The sequence below is a fragment of the Anas platyrhynchos genome, chromosome 1, assembly GCF_047663525.1.
Source record: "Anas platyrhynchos isolate ZD024472 breed Pekin duck chromosome 1, IASCAAS_PekinDuck_T2T, whole genome shotgun sequence".
Taxonomy (NCBI): domain Eukaryota; kingdom Metazoa; phylum Chordata; class Aves; order Anseriformes; family Anatidae; genus Anas; species Anas platyrhynchos.
The window spans coordinates 108,720,810-108,741,460 of NC_092587.1; the positions used below are offsets into that span (position 1 = coordinate 108,720,810).

Below are 20,651 nucleotides of genomic sequence, written 5' to 3' on the forward strand. Positions count from 1 at the left end.
ATAAATACCAGCTGTGTTGCTAGATGTCCTTTTTATTATTTTTTGTTTTATTTTTATTTATTTATTTATTTATTAATGAAGAATGCTTAGACTCTTGTACAGCTATTAGATAGATAAAGCTGCAAAAACAGTTTCCATAAAACATTTAAAACCTTCAGTATTTAATTTCTTCCAGAATCAGGACAATGACTTCCCCTCCGTTTTACTTTCAGACTTAATTAGAAATATTAACTTTTATTAAACACCCTTCCAAATAGAGCAGTTATGTTGAAAAATTATTAGATCTATTACATAGCTCAGCTTTAAATCAGCTAGTGAAAGCATTTGACAGGGTATTCCATAAACTTTATGCTTATTTAAAAATTAGCCACATTTAGAAGTTATTATTTAAAAAAAATAAAAATAGGATTGGAGAGAATAAGGGTGATATTCACATTTTATGTATAAAGACATTTTATGGATTATTTGTTCTAGAGTGCTGCTAGTGCTATGATAAAAATAACTATCCAGGACACTCATGATTTATCTTGAAATTAGAAAGCAAGTATTTTCTTATGTAAATCTAAGCACATGTTGGAAAAAAAGTTTAAAGATGACCCATACAGATAACAAAACAAACGTTTTTGTGGTAATTTTCTGAGGATGTGAGATGAGGTCCACAGGAGGAAGGAAGATTAATTTTTTAAATCATATATTTTAATTCATTTTACTCTTTACTTGGAAAAAAAAAAAAAAAAAAAAAAAAAAGCTGTTTGGTTTCAGAATTTAGATTGATATCATTTAAAGAAAACTGTCTTAAGTCACATATCAAAGACAAAATTTCCCTAATGCCATTTGCCAAGGGCAAAATAAATAAATAAATAAATAAATAAATAAATAAAATACTACAACTATAAAAGCTTTACAGCATATTGTTATTTCCAGGAAGCATTTCATGTGTGTTAACTCTACAGACAAAACCAGAGGGAGTACATAAACAAACCTAGAGGAGAGTGTTCCTGGCAGCAGAAGAGCACATCAGAGACTCTACACATATCTTTAGGATCCTAACATCTTTAGGATCTCTAGTTAGAGGCTTTCTTTATTTTTATAGACAGTTTACAGATGGCTGTGACACTGAATAAAAGCTAACATGGAGAATAAGAAACACATCTTTCCTAACTGTTCTTTGGGAAAACGAAATACCGATTCCAAGAATAAATAATGTGAGTTTCTGCTTTACTTATGTCTTCAACTGAGTTGTAAATATTAACAATGTAGTGGGGAGAATATCACAGCCAGTTGCAACATACATACACACCACCTTTTACTGTGATTTTAGATCCCTGAGGATAGCTGCTTATAATTGGCAGTCAGGGTTGGAGACTTAATATTTCACAAAAAGGCCCTCATATCAGTTTGCTTCAGGTTACTCATCATTGGTGACTCATACTCATACTGGTGACTCCAACAGGTACCATCCATCACACAGGTATAGCAGAAGGTTTATATTAACCTTGGAGGCATTGGAGAAAGGTCTTGGAGAAAGCTGTAAATGTGGCTGAAAAGTTTGAGGGATCAAGGGATGATGGGAAATTATTTTTATTGAAAAGGTGGAAACAAGCTTTGTGTCATTTTCTTCTCCTATTCAATGCCACTCAGTTAAAATTATCTAACCCCTGCACTTCACCAAATTACCTGTCTTCACAAATCTATTTTTCTGCTGTAGACACAGTGTAAGAAAAGATGGTATGGGGAGGGAGGAGTCTTCATGGAAAATATCTTCTATCAGAGGCAAAATTTGCCTATTCAGGCAAATATTTCCTTCCTTGGTAAAATTTATGACAGCATTGAGAATATCCAGGCATTCTCATTAGAAATTAGATCTACTTTTAGATAAAGGCTAAGATCCACCACCAAGTGAATTCATACAAGAAGAAAAAGTAAAAACAAGTTTTCTTGATAATGTGAGTATGGTGGCTTGTAGCCAAGAATATGTGAAGTCCAGCCCCAAATTCTCCCTTATTTCAAAGACAGGTGAAAACTCCAGTACTCCATAGTAGTGGATACTCAATACTCCATACTCCATAGTATGATTCACAGAATCACAGAATCATCTAGGTTGGAACAGACCTCCAAGATCATCTAGTCCAACCTAACACTAACAAGTCTTCCACTAAACCATATCACTAAGCTCTAAATCTAAACGTCTTTTAAAGACCTCCAGGGATGGTGACTCAACCACTTCCCTGAGCAGCCTATTCCAATGCCTAACAACCCTTTTGGTAAAGATGTTCTTCCTAATATCCAACCTAAACCTTCCCTGGCGCAACTTATTCACCCTTTACTGTTCTCTTCCTGGCTTTCTGTTTTCAAGAAACTTTTAGGAATTGACTGTCCTTGTAAACATCATTCATCTAACAAATTTGGTTAAAAAAATCAAGTTGGCTCAGGCAGATGAAACAAAGACATGCTCACATAATTCTTTTCCTCACAAATGACTAGGGCAACAATGTGGTCCCAAGACTCATTTTTCCTTCAGAAACAACTTCCTTCAGAAACAACTTCTAGTAGTTTCTAGTTGTTGTTTTTGTTGTTGTTGGCAGTGGTTGGTTGTTTTTCTTAATCCAGTTATAAGAGGTTCTTTGTCATACAGTCTGATCATATGTGATTGCCTTTTTTAAGTCTAACCACATATTTACCTTTTTTTCACTCAAGGGCAAGCTATTTCAAGAGTTATTAGGGGACTTCAAAATTAACTAATCAGAGGAAACTGTTAATCAAAATGTAGCTTCATCATGACATAATTTTGTATATCTCACTAGATGCTGATGCTATCTGCTGTCAGATGTTAAGATATAAGAAGTTATACCTAGTTCCAGAACTCTGAGCTTAAATTTGAGTGACTGCTTCATAGAACATGCCTCAAGCTCTCAAGTCTTCTTGTCAAATTGATCCACGAAAGTTGTGTCTCATCCAACTTCTTTGAGTATGGGGAGTCATCTGACAATGGAGAGGGCTCATTGTCAGTGTGGGGATAAGAAGGTGACAAGACATCCACCATATTACTCGAGGTCTATAAATTGTGAATGAGCCCTCTTTCAAAAGATTTTGAAATCTGCAGACTCCTCTAAACTAAGTTATGGAGAAACAAAGATTACTACAAACAATAAATTACAATTCACTTGTTTAGCAGATGATCTGAATTTGGCCTTAACTCTCTGAAAAAGTTGAATTTAAAATATTCATGCTAGTCCATGCTCACACAGATTTTTTTTTCCCATTAAATTCCCAAGAAAGATGGAAGAAAATGTACCCATCTTCTTAGCAATAAAAGATTTCTGATAGCCAATTTGCACTGAAATGTATAGAAACATTTCAGAAAAGAATGAAAAAAAAAAACAACTCATAAACAAAATAAACAGAAATAAGTACTAAAAATTGGTATTTAATACACTTTTTTTTTTTTTTTGTTTGGTCCTTTTCCTAGTTTTAAGAGCATAAAATTGTAATTTCTTTAAATAAAAAAAGGATGCTAAATATCTAAATGTCCCTAATATTGTCAGAAGAAACTACTTGAATTGCCAGCTTTCCATAAAATGTATAGAACAAGGTTCTAAATCTATCCTGGAGCTAAAAGGAGGTTAATATAGCACCGAATATCCACACATCTCTCTAATGAGACTTTTTTACTGCATAATAAATCTTTGCACAGTATGTATATGCACTGCAATTGCAGTATGACTCAAACAGCATTAATCAAGTGTTATGGTAACCTCATTTTAAAGTACAAATCCAGTCAGACATTTCTATCACTGTACTTCATTTCTTAACAAGATTCTTTTAATAGGTAGGAATTTAGGATGTCCCATGCATTTACTTTCCTTGTAAAAATGTCAAATCTCAGTGTTCCTACATACCCAGAATTCTTCACTGTGTTTTCTCCCGTGTGCCAGTAGTTGACATCATTTCTGCTTTGTTTGAACAGCTGGTCTTCACCCAGCCTCGGGAGTTCAGAGGTACAATCAAGGCCAAGACTTCACTCTTCATAAAGAAGAAATACAGAGCACAAGGAAATAGGATGTATCACCAATCATCCACATCCATTCCCTCAAGGGATAAGCTTGTTATGATAAAAGTTATCTTATGCTTTGGTAATGCAGGTTTCATCCTATACCTCCAAATTCCAGTGTATTATCATGAAGTTAGGATTTTCAATGACTCAAGCATACATGTATTTTTTGATTTTCTACACCACAATCCTGACTCTATTACAAATTACAGATGGCCATCACATCCTGTCTCAAGACCTTATCTCACATTTCAGCTTACACTGTAACAGTGAAGAACACAAGAGGGTTTCAGAAGTTACTTTCCAAGGAGATGGGAAGGCTGAAAATAGATTTTAGCGTAGTCAGCAGTGAGGGAGCAGTGAAAGCGGGGCTGTTTCACAAGGAGACCAAGCCAAGTAGGATGCCACACAGGTCCCCACTGTGGTGGCAGCAGACAGCTCCATGTCTAGACAGAGCAATCAGATAGCCTTAAATCTCCCCTTCCTTCAGAAGCCCAGAAGAATCATCTGTAATATTTTCTGTAAAAAGAAGCTTCCCTTTAAATTTATTGGTTTCAGCATCAAACCAAAATGCAAACTTTTTTCATCTTGTCAAAAGACATCTAAGTTCCTGAAGTTAATTTCTGCCTGAATCAGAGTGAACTAGTAGAGCAAGGACTTGAAGACAAACCAGAAGTCTACCTGCAGTTATGTATCATCTTAGCATATCAGGTTTTAGAGGGGGGGGGGGTGTATAACATACCGAAGCTCCAGTGTCATTTGAAAATTTCTGAATGTCAGGAGTTGTACAACAGAATCCTCCTCCCCCATTCAGGTTCAAAGCACACCCAGTCTGCCACAAAGCAGGTCTATGTCTGCATTCACAAATAGTATCTCTGTTGAATGAAAGAACTGGTACGGCTGAAAAGAAACCTATATTATTAACACTACAGGGAGGTTCTAGTTTGGATTAGTTTGAATCTGTAGCATGTACTGAATGTCCATTTATGGCTTGAATGTATCAAGTACCTTTTCAGCTTAATTTTATCTCAAAGGCATCATTCTCACACACTTGAGACTGCTCCATGATCCAAATGAAAAATGTGGAGTTCTCCTTAAAAGCATACTTCTGATTTGAACTAAGGGAGTAATGTAGTTGGGTGCAGGAAGACCCTTAATACAGAGGTAAACAGAAAGACACTCATGTCCCCATTCCTTTGGAAGCAGGGAGCTTGTTGTTTGTGACAGAACATCAAGAGCACAGACACAAATATTCAACATGTTTTTTGTCTTCACGTTCTTCCACAAGATATAGTAATGTTGCATTCTTCATTAGCTGAATAAAATTATGAAAGAAGTTACAGAAAGTGTATGCACCACTTTATCTTTTTAACTTTTCTTATCCAATAAAATGCAATGCACTCATCAAAGAAAAAAAATAAAATCCTTCTAATCCTATGCATTTGAATGTGTCCATGAAAATGAAGCTCATGAAGCCTAAAGAAGTTGAGATGGCGTTGTAAGGTTTGAATTAAAATAAAAAAAAAAATTAAATACGGTATGGATGAAGCATGAAATTCATTTTCAGCTCATAAATCCTGATTTTCAAGTGGAAAGGGTACACAGAGGATGTATAAAAATTTAGTGGCTACAGTCCTTCTAGTGTCAAAAACACATATTGACATAAGAACACACACTTCTGTGGAAAAAAAAATGTGAAGCCATTAAATTGTAAGATGTTAGTAAATCAGCTTTGGTTATACTCGGCTCCTATTGTGCACCTGTATATGTATTTCACCATGTTCCAAGCCTTCTTTACTACGTCACTCAGTAAATCAAGCTATGATTTACTGAAGCAAGAAATTTTGAGCAAGGAATGAGTCACAATATTTATTTGAATTTCATTGACCCCTGGTGGGAATGAGGGAAAGGGTGGCACTGCCCATTTCTGTGAATGCAATGATTTCTTGTCTAATTCCAAGACACTTTATTTTTACTGGGACAGCTTCTGAGTTGGAAACATAAATAACAAAGCCAGTTTTCCTGTTGGCCACCTTCTCAAATAAGTGAGGTTTGTAGGAAAAGGAAAGAGATTTAATTCAAACTTGACAGTCACCAAGCAACCAAAGACTAAACAAATAGACACAAGGCCAAGGTAAAATAAAATAAGAATGTGTTGTGTCTCTTTAAATTCTGTATTGATTACACTGGGTACGTACATAGGTATATTTGTGCATGTTTGTATAAAATCCAACAAAGGTTTACATTGCTTTATACATGAATACTTTATATATGTTTTTTTAACATCATAGGTGATTAATTTGATGAAAGAGTAGAGCTGAAGACCAGCCCTTTGTTTTGACAAATCTTTGCTCAATTCTGAACACAACAAACATGACAACAATCAAGCTGGCTGAATTCCGCATCACAGTTCTTATGTACACTAGCACACAAAAGTAACACAGCTACTCCACTGATGTCTGTTGGCTCTGTCAACAAAACAGAAGTGTACCATTAAAGACTCCAAAATTAAAGCGTCTCCATTTAAGGAAAATGACTCCCACAGTTACAACTTTTCTGTTATATTCCCTGTTGTTGAGAAAAGCAACAAATTTTTGTGATATTAGGAAACAAAAGACATTTATTTTCCCTTAACATAATTAACAAAGCAAGTATGATATTAATATTGCTGCATAACGAAAAAATCTCTCATCTGTTGACTGAGATACATCATATCTGGACTCTTAATATAATGTAGATTTTTCAATTAATCCTTAGAGCAGCAAAGCAGTTAATCTTTTGGTTTCACAGCCTATAACATTTCGGGTCCTGTGCTTGGCTCGAGATCAGACTAAATGATCTTCATAACTTTTGAAATTCTTCACTTCTTGACCTTCAAACAATGAAGCAGTCTCAATGAAATTAATTGGGCAAGATCTGCAGTGTTTGAATTGCTGCTTGTACTCTTCTGGTTAATGCACCCACCTATGTCCATTTGAGGTCATTGAAGCCTTTGTGTTATGCTTCTGCAATGGTTTGACAGGTGATATTGAAAACTTATCATTATGAATTATTCCTCTTTGGACACCTTACTACCAAACCGGTACTTCATTACAAACAGCATTGTAACATATGTCCGTGTGCCAACCCCTGTTCACATGACATATGTCCTTTCATAAGTTAACAAGATTTCAGAATTCTTTAAAGTTGGTGCTGAGCTGAGATCAGTAACTAATATAGTTCAGGACACAGCTGATTCCACTTCCCTTCATTATCAGTATCCAGCCTGACAGGATGGGAACTTGGGTTGCTTGTAGAGCCCCATCAGTCGTGACATATTTCCCTGTGTGTTGCAGGACATACTATCAAGACTGAAAAGCTTTTAGTTTGGCCTAGTTCTTGACAATTCTTCTACATTCTTTTCTCAAGGCAAGTTGTATATGGCCCTATGGTAGTGTAAAATACCATTTCAATCAGCTGATTCTCTAAGACTTTTTAGGCCAAGAAAGACATTGTGCAGCAAGAAAAAACAGAAGAAACAAAAAAATCCTTGGCACAGAGCAAATATTAATATTTAGTTATCACAAGAGAATACATAATTTTTCTTACTCTAAGGAGGTAAAAAGAAATTGCCATTCCTGTCTAATACTCATTCCTGTTTTAAAAAATACTTTTGTTTATCCATCTCTTCTAGTAAATTGTAGTTGCTTTTAAGTATCTACAGTTAATTTTTCTATGTCAAAAGGGCCTGACTGAATCTTTTCAAAATCATTCTTACTGGTATTTTTCTTATAGTCCATTATCATTTTAATACTCTTTGATAGCTTTAATGAAAACTTGTTGCAGAACAGAGTGAAATATCTCCATCATGTTATGTGATATTTATTCTGTAATGAAACTCTGCATTCACAGTCTTTTTTTTCTCTTCTTTTTTGATTCAGTGTTTCCCCAAATCAGAGAATAGTTGACGTTGGAAGGGACTCCTGGAGGTCATCTAGCAGACCCCACTGTAGTAAGAGCAGGGTCAACTAGAGTAGTCATGTTTTGAATCTCTACAAGACTTCATAACTCTTCAGTAATCTGTTCCCATCTCTGACCACCCACACAGAAAAAAAAATGTTTTTCTGTGTTCATATGGAATTTCATGTATTTCATTTTGTGCCAATTGCTTCTCATCCTGCCACAGGACACCACTGGGGAGAGCCTGGTTCTGTCTACTTTATTCCCCACTCCATCAGATATTTATACACATGAATAAGACCTCCCTTGGTGCTCCAGAATTAACAATTCTAGATCTCAGCCTCTCCTTGTATGAGAGATGCTCCAGTCCCTTAATCATCATTGTGGACCTTCACTGGATTCACTCTAGTACGTCTTTGTTTCTCCAGTGATGCAGAGCCCAGAAATGGACTCCAGACATGTCTCATCAGTGCTGAGCAGAGAGGAAGGACCAGCCACTTTGACCTTCTGTAAATTCGGAGTCTAATATAACCTGGGATGTTGCTGGTCTTTTTTGCCACAAGGATGCAATGTTGACTCCTGTTCAATGTGGTGCCCATCATGACTTCCGGTTCCATCTCTATAAAGCCAGTCAGTCCTGAGCCTGTACTGGAACATGGGGTTATTCTTCACCAGTGGCAGGACTAAGCACTTTTTTTAAATTACTTGAGATTGCTGACAGGCCATTTCTCTAGCTTCTCCAAATAGTGGCACAACTGTCTGTGTGTCAGCCAGTCCTCTCAGTTTTGGGTCATATGCAAACTTGCTGTGGTCCCATTGTCCAAATGATTAAAGATGTTAAACAGACCTACTGTCAACCCTTGTGGTACACCACTTCATTGATGTATATTGATTGGCCTCCAACTGGACTGCTGCCAATGGCAATCATTTGAAACTGGCTGTTCAACCGGTTCTCAATCCATTCCACAATCAACTTTCCTAGCCCATGCTTCACCAGTTTGTCAATGAGGATGTTACAGGCAAGGGTGTCAAAAGGCTTGAAAAGGTCACAATAAACAACATCTGCTGTTTTCCCTTCACCTACCAAATGTCATCTCATTTCAGTGGGCTATCAGGTTGATCACGAATGATTTCCTCTTCAAAAATCCACACTGAATTCATCATAAAGAACAACATATTAATTAATATCTAAAGATTAACTATTCTCTTTTTTAATTTTTTTTTTCTTCCTGATTTCTGATAGGAAGTTAAATTCACTCTCTAGAAATTATTGCATTATTCAACGTTTGTGCTGAAGTTTTGGGGATTTGTAAGTTTGACTACCCATTTGGGTGTCTGTAGAATCCTCGACTTCAATCTCGAGACAGTGACTTTATCAGTATGAGTACACATAGATTTTATTTCCCCGTCCCATCTAATTATAGTTATTTTTTCTAGTCCTCTCTCAAAAGTCCTTCTTCAAAAGCTCTTTCCATGCTGTATTTTCTAGTATACATTTGAGCCTTTAGATTTGTTGTTGTTGTTGTTTGTAGACATGTACTCCAAACTGCTAATCCAAAATTCAGTGGTACAGTTTGTCTCATCCTTGCCTCATGTGTTGATATTATGAATCATTTGAGAGAGGTCTATAGCTATTAACTCATGGCTTTCCTTCAATATTAAACATAAAATATTAAGATGAGCTCTTGCATTGATTATTCAACTTTTTTTTTAAAAAAGGACTTACGGACTTAAGCAATACATCAGTAGTCTAAAACTACATCACATAAGGGTAAAGAATTAGAAGTCATTAATGATAATTTCATGATCATCTCTGCTCAAAAACAGTTCAAGTACCATGAGAAGAGGAGATACCATTCCGAAGTTTCCCATTCTGAATCAGATCACAGCAACTGCAAGCCAAAGTACATTTACTGGGAACACCCTTTGAGACAGGAAGGACCTTGGCTAATGAATGCATCTGGGAGATATGGGTCTAATAAACTTGGTACATATTTCCTCTATATTGAAAAAAATGTAGGATTAGGGATCAGGAAAACTCTAGTTAGTAGAAATACTCCAGCTTGTCAATGTTATACACTTAACTGGATTTCATAACTGTTATCCTATTTGCTCAACTATTTGGAATTGAATCATATAACCAATTGATTGAATAACTATTATTTGATAACAAAACAAAAAATCACAATGTAGTCATCATTTAGGCCTTGATATCTAGATACAGCTGATTTTGCAAAGTTTAGTCAATGTGAGCAATGCATTGAGGTGCAACTTAGAAGTCAACTTGTCAGAAATTAATATAAAAGACCGATGTATTGTGCAAAGTGAGAACGATATGCTTTTAAGTCAAGTAGATGCTTTGCAGAAAGGACAACTTGGACACATAAATGATCTCACTGCCTTATTCTGCATGAATACTTCTTGCAGAATTCACTGCGCTATACATGCTAGGCTTCAAAGAGGAAAACAAACAAACTAACAAAAAACATTTGAAAAATAGTAACACTTCTCTCTTAGGTTTGAAAATTGATACTGGCTCAATGGTTCTGTGTCTTTGTTGTACATAATTTCATTTCTAGAGATAGTTCTCTTTCATTTTCCTGTTGAATTACCAAGGGTGTATTTGATTACAGGCATGTCTAGTAGAAAGAACATGACAACTCACGGAAGAAATATCTGGATTCTCAGATCAGTCTGATTTTCCACTCATTTAAACAGATCAATCTATGAAATATTTTTGCAAGCTCAAACCATACTCCAAACATTTGCTAGAAACAGTCTCATGACTATGTGAACTATTTACTGACAAGGAAAATGAGTCTCTTACACATTCTAAGATATATGTCTAGGGACATGTGATAAAAAGTTCTTGTAAGATTATTAGAAAAGGGATACTTCTTTTTCTGATCCTACTCACAAATTTACTTGCAGGTTGTTTTAAAATGATTTGTAAGAAAATAGAAGAAACATGTAGATTAAATAATTCATGATCTGAGCTCCAGAACTGTTCCATGCTTGGAACAGTCCACATGAGGAACTGGGATACCAGACAAAGATAAACCTGAGGAAGGTAGCTGGTGGACAAGGGAAAGCAGCTTTGGAAAGTTGACAGTCATGGTGGAGACTAATTGAAGACACATACACAAATTTGGTAAACTAAAAGTCATAGCTTTGGCTATCTTCTAAATACTAAGCTCTTACTGTCACATATAGCACTTTCGACCCTTCCAAATAGAAGAACATGCTCTGATGCACATTAAAAAAATTACTAGAGCTTAGTTACAGGCACATCTAATAATAATCCCCAGGTACAGCAGTACTTTATTTTTTGAAGGTTAATCTTTTTCTCTACAGTTTGATCTTCATTCAAAGCCAAATTTCCTAGGAACAACCAAACCATGTAGCAGATCTCTGCAGTAGACAGAGCTTTCTCAATTCTGATCTGAAATTGCAGAAGGAAAACTCAGATTTCTCTAAAAAGCACACTGTCTTTTGCAGTGAAAGGACTACCAGCATTCATTGCAGAATAACATAATATTGTGTTCAGGAGGACTGCAATATCCCAAAAAACCCTGTGCTTGTGTGTGCAATTCTTTCCTCTGGAGTAGAAAGAAAAAGGAACTGTTTATTTGGACTACATAATGCACTTCTGGAAGGCACAAAAATACCATAGTGCTGTGGATATTTTAGCAGATATTATTTAAAACTCTTAACAGGGACACTTCCTATTACTGTTGAACATCATCATCCAAGACTATAATATGCAGTTATGTAAAGCAATAGTCAGTATTCTGAACTTTTCTGCTTTTTGTTTGTTCATGGTTTGGAAATGTTTACACTTGTGGTGTAAATGCCTGAAGTAACTAGGAAAATAAAACTAACATTCACACTTTTAAGGAAAAGGTACAGCATTGAAGAGGCTTTCAGGGTAGGGCATAACTGCATTACCTGAGCATTCCCTAGGCTCCCAACCTTAGATGCTGTCGCGCTGGGGAAACTTGGTGTGCTAGCTCTAAGGAACACCACGGAGCGTGGAGTGGAGTGGACACACCACGGCTAGGCTCTGTAATCAGGTGGGGCCTCAATTGTTCTTGTGCACAAAGCTGCACTTTTTGCCACCCTAAGCCAAAGACCTGTCATCTTTTGACAAATGCTGTACCCTAGTGTACTTTTTGCTCATTATAATATCATTATAATACCAAAACACACCTCCATCCCAAAAGCTACCCGCCTCCAAGGTGCGACCACCCCTCACTGAGCATGCGCCCTGAATTTCTCGGAGCCTATTACTTTAAACGGAGACGGGAAAACTTTACACCAATCATAACTAAGATATGCTTGACTAGAGCCACTCAAGCTCCACCTAAAAGATAGAAAATAATATAAATTGGCCCGAGAGAGCGGGGATGTTAGGGAAGATACCATCGTCAGGGGAGATACCATCCCGAGGACATACAACATCCTTAGGACCTCCTGACTCCTGGGATCAGTCGACGGGCTGAGCCTCTCTTCCCCCCCCATTGGGACGCCTTTGGGTGAGATCTGAATATTTGCTTATAAATCTCTATATAGAGTCTTTGATCCTTTCAACGCGTTTATTTCTAGGCTGTGCACCTGTAACACCTGTAACACCTGTAACATCTATACCATCTATAACATCTGTAACACCTATAACATCTATAACATCTGTAACGCCTATAACACCTATAACACCTGTCACATCTGTAACACCTATAACACCTGTGTATTTCATGCATACTAGCTTGCTTTTGCAGACAGTCACTATCGCCGGCAATCCAAAAGAACCTGATTATCTGTTGCTGTAATAAACCATACTTGATTGCATTGTGATAGCTCTCATTAATGCAACTAGGGTGAGGGTGGTTATCCGTGATAGTTCAGTGTTCTGAATCTAACCAGACCCCCAGACGGTTAATGCATTTTTGGTGAATGTCTGAACGGACCCCCAGGTGGTTAATACGTTTTTGGTGAATGTCTGAGCGGACCCCCAGGCGGTTATTACGTTTTTGGTGAATGTCCGAACGGACCCCCAGTTTTGGTGAATGTCCGACTGGTTCAGTATTCTGAATCCAACCGGGCCCGTAACGGTTAATCAGCTACACCCCTTTAACGCGACAGAGGTGTCCCTGCCCATGGCAGGGTGGGCTTTGTTCATCGTTATAAAAGAACTGATATTGTTGTGGCTCATTTGGAAGTCATAACATTTATTTGTAGCAGGAATGGGAAAAGAATTGAAGTTTATCTACTGAATCTTGGTAATGCTTTAATTTAAATGAGTAGAGAATAAAATACAACCTAATTACAAGCTTTTGAAGATTAACACGTAGAGCTTAGTCACTTATGGATATCTAAGGTGGCCAATCTTAAAGGGCTTGATTTTCCACAGTTCTGTGCTTACAGTTTTCTGAGCATCCTTTTTAAGTGTTACCAAATTGGTCACCATCTTCTAGTTGCCATTTAAAGTTTTGACTATTTTCATAACAGTTAAAAGATTGATTTTGTCACTAAACCTTAAAAGGTAAGTGCTATGCAGTTGTTTTTTCTTCTCTCCAATCTGAAACTGACCTGAAGAAGTTCATCTCCATTGCATTAGGGAAGATCAGAATAGAACTTGATGATTCCTGTAGTTTTAAGAGATGCACATTTAGAAAAATCGGATTCACTAACACTTTGTTAGCCTAGAAAATGGCATTATTTTGAGATTAGCTTTTGCAGGTTTGCACTCTAGTGCAAACAAGGTTTTCACAACTAGGAAATTGTTCCCTGACAAAACGGGGTATGACAATTTGAAGATGTGTAAAGACTTCCAGAAATTGCTTTGGAATGGGTATCAGCGATTCAAGGTAAAGCAAGCCACTGAAGGCATTGCGCTTTATTTGAAGTCCATAACACTAGAACGATTTTATCTCCAACCCTCTCCAGAATAGGGGCAGGGCATGACAGGGGAAGGATGCCTTGGTTAGCAGAACTGAAACTGGATTTCATGCACTCGAACAAAACCCTGTTCAGGGAGAACAAAGGACAAACATTGTTGTCTCTTTGCCTAACAGCAAGTGGTCAAGGCAAGAGCAGAGGTGCCACAGGAGGATCAACGGGCGACAGGGGGCAATCTCTCCTGCACCAGGCTAGACAGAGCTCTTGGCGTCAGGTGCTGGAACCCAACCTTCTTCAAGGCATGGGGGGAGAAAAGCCTTTGCCCACCAGCATGCGGGTGCAGATCTGCAGACATCTGAGGTGGAAGCAGTGGTGGCAGGCATGCCTGGCCATGTGCCTGACAAACTGCATCTCTGCTGCAGCACAACTCTTTGGTGGTGCCGTGCTGCTGCTGAAGCTGGCTGCAGCCTACTTGATGCTCAGGGAGGTGTCTGAGTCATCTAGCTGCACACCAAGCATCCTTTTGATGTAGTGCTCTTGGAGGCACCGGTCAGCCTGAGCCTGCGGGAGCAGCAGGAGGGCAGCACCGTCAGGCAGCAGTGGCAGGACTGTGGCAGAAGCTCCCAGGCTGCTTTCAGTGAGATCTGGAACCAGCGGGTGCTTTCCTCCACTTTCAGGTAGGAGCCGGAGCTGCTGCTTTCAGGTAGTAGCAGGGGAAGCAAGGTCTAGGGAAGAAGCGATCCCCTTGAAACACAGCTTTATGTGCTTCTTTGGAGTGGAAACACCCGTGGTACAGCACCAGCAACAAGTGCTGGGCAGCAACATCTGCTCTGGCTGCCTTTTTGGCCACTGTCCTTCCAAAGAATGGGCCTGGAGTGTGCAATCATTGACCAGCAGTGACTTCCTTTAGGAACCTGAAATATTAGGAATGGAAAGAAACACTGAATAAATGTTCTTCTCCAAACAAAAGCAGCACTTAGGAAAATGCCTAAACTGAAGTTAACTGGACTGCTGAAGTGGTAAGTAAGAAAAGAGGTTTTCACCTCCAGGTTGCTTACTTAATTCAAGAGCTGATCTAATAAGAAGCACCATGCAATGGTACAACTCTGGGCCTGCATGAGCTGACTTTGCTTTTTGCTGTAGTTCCAACATGACACGAGCTACACTTCCTGAATATAATCATAAAATAATCACCCAATAGCCTGAGTTGGAAGCGACCCACCAGAATCATCAAGTCCAATTCTTGGCTCCACACAGGACCACCCAAAATTTAGACCATGTGTCTGAGAGCATTGTCCAAACGCTTCTTGTACTCTGTAGGCTCAGTGCTGTGACCGCTGCCCTGGGGAGCCTGTCCCAGTGCCCAAGCACCCTCTGGGTGCAGAAGCTTTCCCTAACCCCCAGCCTGACCCTGCCCTGCCCCAGCTCCATGCCGTCCCCTCGGGTCCTGTCGCTGTCCCCAGAGAGCAGAGCTCAGCGCCTGCCCCTCCGCTCCCCTCCTGAGGGAGCTGCAGGCTGCCACGAGGCCTCCCCTCAGCCTGCTCCTGTCGGGGCTGAGCAAACCAGGGGAGCTCAGCCGCTCCTCACACGTTTTGCCCTCTAGACCTTTTATTTACCATTTTCCTAGCTTCCGTTGGACACTCTCTAACAGCTCTATGTACTTCTTATTTTGTGGCACCCAAAACTGCACACAGTGCTTGAGGTGAAGCCACATCAGTGCAGAGCAGAGCAGAGCAGAGCAGGACAATCCTTTCCCTCAGCTGGCTAGGAATGCCGTGCCTGATGCAGCCCAGGGTATGGGTGGCCCTCCTGGCCGCAGGGTACGCTGTTGATACCTATTCAACTTGCCACTGACCACAGTGCCCAGATCCCTTGCTGCAGGGCTGCTCATCCCCCACTCTGTATGCATAGGCAATGTTGCCCCAACCTACACGTAGGTGAAGAATCTGTCGCTTGTCCCTGTTAAACTTCATACGTCAGTGATTGCCTGGCACTCGGACTTGTCAAGATCTCGCCACAAGGCCTGTCTATACACAAGGGAGCTCACATCTCCTCATAGTTAGTATGATTTGCAAACTTAGGATCTATTCCATCCATAGTGCATCCAGACACTACCTCTACATCGAACCTTTCCTTTCCAAAAAGGGGCCCATTTGACCCTGTAGAGAGGGGTGTGATTTAAAAGGCTTGGAGAACATCACTGGTTTTGTTGAGTTGCTTTCCACACTCCTAAAATATCAAATCAAAGCATAGGAAGCCAATCAAAGAAACAAGGGCTTGTACATCTACTCTGTTATGTCATCAGCAAAATCTGTATAGGTTTTATTCTGGTTGGACCTGCAGAGCAGCCTCTGGGAGACTGCTGACCTTGAGGAGCATCGCCTGGGTACACAGCTATTCCCTTGCAGAAGCGGTGCTGTGGAAATCACAGAGCATTTTCAAGGAGTGGCAGGAAACTAGGAAGAGATTGCTACATTCTTTAGTTCACATTGCTCGGGCAACTGATTTCCCTCCCCAGCTGGAAAACGTAGAGGGACATCAAGGAGGCCAGAAGGGAGCTATCACACGGGGAAGGGGAAGCAAGGTCTAGGGAAGAAGCCATCCCCTTTCAACACAGCTTTATGTGCTTCTTTGGAGTGGAAACACCCGTGGTACAGCACCAGCAACAAGTGCTGGGCAGCAACATCTGCTCTGGCCGTTCCACTGTGATGTCACTGTGGTGACTGCGGGTGTCACGGTGATGTTCAAGCATCTCCCACCAGAACGCCCAGACAGACCAGCTGGGTCTCACTTGCTGACTGGCAGGACGAAGACTGAGCTGGCCACTGAAATGGCTTCAGGCGGAAGTTTCAGCGAAGATGAGACAAAAGAAATTAAAAGGGAGCTGCTTCCAGCAGAAACTTCACCCGATGCTGCTCCAGACAAGCCGGTTGAATCCTCAGAGTCCCCTTCTGCTGAGCCTCCGGGACAGGATGGAGGAGCAGCTTCTGATGGTGCTGCAGCATCAATAGAGGGAGGAAAGGATTGCCCAGCTTCCACTGATAACCGTGAGAGCAGACGCGGTAGTTCTTCTGAGGAGCGTGCTGTCAAAACCAATGTCTTCTCCTTCCTCAGTTTCCCAACGAAACTGTGGTACCTAGTTGAAGGCGACGAGTTTAAGAGCATTTGCTGGGCTCGCTGTGAAAGCTGTATTGTGATCGATGAGGAAATGTTTAAAGTAGAAGTGCTGGGGAGGACCGGGCCGCAGAAAATTTTTGAGGCTGACAGTGTGAAGAGTTTCATTCGTGAACTTAACCTGTACGGATTCACCAAAATGAAATGGACCTTCCCAAGATCTGCCTCGCTTCCCAAATTCATGGCAGAAGATGCATTTTCTGCTCATAGGAAGGTACATCACTTGCTCCACACATGAACCAACACTCACGATATTCTAGTGGGAGATAGGGGGGGTTAAATAAAGTAGGCCTTGGCAATAGAGGAGGTGAGGACGACAGTAAATGTTCTAAACTTAATGTCTTTCTCAGGCTGGTGTCGAGGTATTTGTCAGGTGGCATTGATGAGTGGTAGAAATGTGGATACACTATATTTGGGTTATACTCAATGAGTTTAAATTAATGGAATGGAAATATAAATAAATTGGGCTATGAGGAGTCTACTCAGTTTAATATAGTTGCAAGATCTCTTGCTGTGCAATATCTGAATTCTTGTTTCAACTGTAGGATGCACATTAGCAGGGTAGTCTTACCTTTACCTCTATGTTAATGCTACGCAGAAGCATCTGTCGAGTCATGGTAGCTGGGTTTCTCAATCAACGATTTTTTATTATTTTTGGGAAATGGTAGCAACTAACTCTCCTCCTTTGCATTTTTTTAGTTACTCCTCTACCACAACCCCAACTTCAAGAGGTATTCTCCCCACCTGCTCATCAACTGCAATCGCCGTGCCGCCCTGAAGAGGAAAGCCACGGCTGCCCCTGCAACACAGGCGGATCTGGATGCAAAGTGCCCCAGCAGCAGCAGCTCAGGCATCCAGCATGGGCGGGGAGCAGATGCTGGGCAGGAGAAGGACGGGATGGAAAAAGCTGCAGAAGAAGACACGCAGACAGCAGCCCCCCCAGGGTCCCCTCTCCCAAAGCGCCAGGCAAAAGCCCCCCCCCAGGCTAGCGGTGCCCATCCAGCCTCATGCACGGATGCTCCCTCCCTGCCAGGCCCCGCTGCAGAGGCAGCAGGCAGGGACAATCAACAGCCTCCGGCCTCCCCCCAGCTGCCAGCACGCAGCAGCCAGAGCCCACCTGCCTCTCCTACTCCCACACGCTACCACTTTCTGCCTCTCATGGGACCCGCCTTGCCACCTATGCACCGAAACGCGGCAGCTGCGCGCTTTCCCGAGGCTGCCAGACCTCCCTTGCGTCCACTTGCAAGTCCCGGGCTGGCAGCAGCCTCTGCCACGGCCATGCCAAATCCACCCGACTGGCAGCCCTCAGCACCCCCACACTGCCCAACTTGCACCTGCGGCTCAGACAGGACAGCTGCAGGCGATGGGCCGGCACCCTAGCGCAGGACCCACTAGGGATAGCAGGGAGAGCGGCACCCACTTCCAGGTTCAGAGTTGTTCAGAGTTGTTCACAGTTCATAGGCTGATTGTTCTGAAAATAGTTGTTTGCATAATAAACCTTTTACAGTTCTCCTGTGTCCATTTATTACTATTATATACATTTTTATGGTGTAACCTCAGATTGAGTTTGCATTTCTTTCCTCAGAAGGAAGGACAAGCAACTGTTCTGACATCAATGTGATGGTTTTCTGTAACAGTCAAGCTCTAGGTACTTAGCTGTAGAGAGTAAAAGACTGGGTAATGTTGGCATGCACCGAGGATGCTCTTCCTAATGATGGCTTCTGAGGGCAAGTTGAGAAAGTCTAATTAAATAACAGCATTTTAATTAGAGAAGACTCAGAAAGGGAATGTCACCTTCATAGTAGGATGAATGCTTACAAGGGAAAGGCCCTACATTGCCAGGCAGTAACAACCTGTGCTTAAATTTCTGAGCTAACATTCATGAAGGTGCTGAGAAATCAAGTGCTTTGGAGAGGCATCCCTGAAAAGCAAGAGAGCAGAGTCCAGAACTGATGAAAAGATATGTATTTAAAATATTGATATTTCTAGAAATGTTGGACCACTCGGTGGATGAGGAACTGGCTGGATGGTTGCACTTGAAGAATTGCAGTCAATGTCCAAGTGCAGAACAGTCATGAGCGGTGTTCCTCAGGGACCAGTCTTGGGACCACTGCTTTTTCATGTCTTTGTTAGTGTCATGGGCAGTGGGATCAAGTGCACCCGCAGCAAGTTTGCCAGTGAGCCCAAGCTGAGTGGTGCGGCCGACATGCTGGAGGGAAGGGATGCCATTTAGAGGGACCCGGCTCAAGAGGTGCACCTGTGAGAACCTGATGGAGTTCAACAAGACCAAGTGCAAGGCCCTGCACCTGGGCCCTGGGTGAAGAATGGATTGAGAGCAGCCCTGAGGAGAAGGCCCTGGGGCTGTTGGTTTGATGAGAAGCTCAGCATGAGCCAGCAGTGTGGGTTTGAGGCACAGAAAGGCAGCTGTATCCTGGGCTGCATCAAAAGCAGAGTGGGCAGCAGGGTGAGGGAGATGATTGTCTCCCTCTTCTCTGCTCTTGTGAGATTCCACCTGGAGCCCTGTGCTCAGCTCTGGGGCCCCCAGCACAAGAAGGACACCGAAGTATGACAATGAGTCCAGAGGAGGGCCCCAAGGATGGATGGACGAAGGGGCTGGAGCACCTCTCCTGTGAAAACACGCTGAGGCAGCTGAGGTTGTTCAGCCTGAAGAACAGAAGGCTCTGGGGAGACCTTACAGTGACCTTACAGTGCCTAAAGGGGGCCTGCAGGAAAGCTGGGGAGGGACTCTGTCAGGGAGTGCAGTGACAGAACTTTTTTGGGTAATGGTTTTAAAATAAAAGAGGGTACAATTAGATTAGATATTAGGAGGAAATTCTTTACCCTGAGGGCAGTGAGGCACTGGCACAGGCTGCCCACAGAAGCTGTGGGTGCCCCATCCCTGGAGGTGCTCAAGGCCAGGCTGGATGGGGCTTTGGGCAGCCTGGTCTGCTGGGCGGTTGTGGTGTAAATGCCTGAAGCAACTAGGAAAATAAAACTAACATTCACACTTTTAAGGAAAAGGTACAGCATTGAAGAGGCTTTCAGGGTAGGGCATAACTGCATTACCTGAGCATTCCCTAGGCTCCCAACCTTAGATGCTGTCGCGCTGGGGAAACTTGGTGTGCTAGCTCTAAGGAACACCACGGAGCGTGGAGTGGAGTGGACACACCATGGCTAGGCTCTGTAATCAGGTGGGGCCTCAATTGTTCTTGTGCACAAAGCTGCACTTTTTGCCACCCTAAGCCAAAGACCTGTCATCTTTTGACAAATGCTGTACCCTAGTGTACTTTTTGCTCATTATAATATCATTATAATACCAAAACACACCTCCATCCCAAAAGCTACCCGCCTCCAAGGTGCGACCACCCCTCACTGAGCATGCGCCCTGAATTTCTCGGAGCCTATTACTTTAAACGGAGACGGGAAAACTTTACACCAATCATAACTAAGATATGCTTGACTAGAGCCACTCAAGCTCCACCTAAAAGATAGAATATAATATAAATTGGCCCGAGAGAGCGGGGTTGTTAGGGAAGATACCATCGTCAGGGGAGATACCATCCCGAGGACATACAACATCCTTAGGACCTCC

General features: G+C 41.4%; 1 protein-coding gene across 1 annotated transcript; it reads left to right on the forward strand.

Moving 5' to 3' along the window:
• The first annotated feature begins 16,197 nt into the window (after positions 1-16,197).
• Positions 16,198-18,568, forward strand: LOC139999167 (uncharacterized). The gene is made up of 2 exons (XM_072026192.1): positions 16,198-17,273; positions 17,759-18,568. Exons 1-2 carry the CDS (start codon positions 16,626-16,628, stop codon positions 18,437-18,439), a joined length of 1,329 nt encoding a protein of 442 aa, XP_071882293.1. The 5' UTR covers positions 16,198-16,625; the 3' UTR covers positions 18,440-18,568.
• The last annotated feature ends 2,083 nt before the right edge of the window (positions 18,569-20,651 follow it).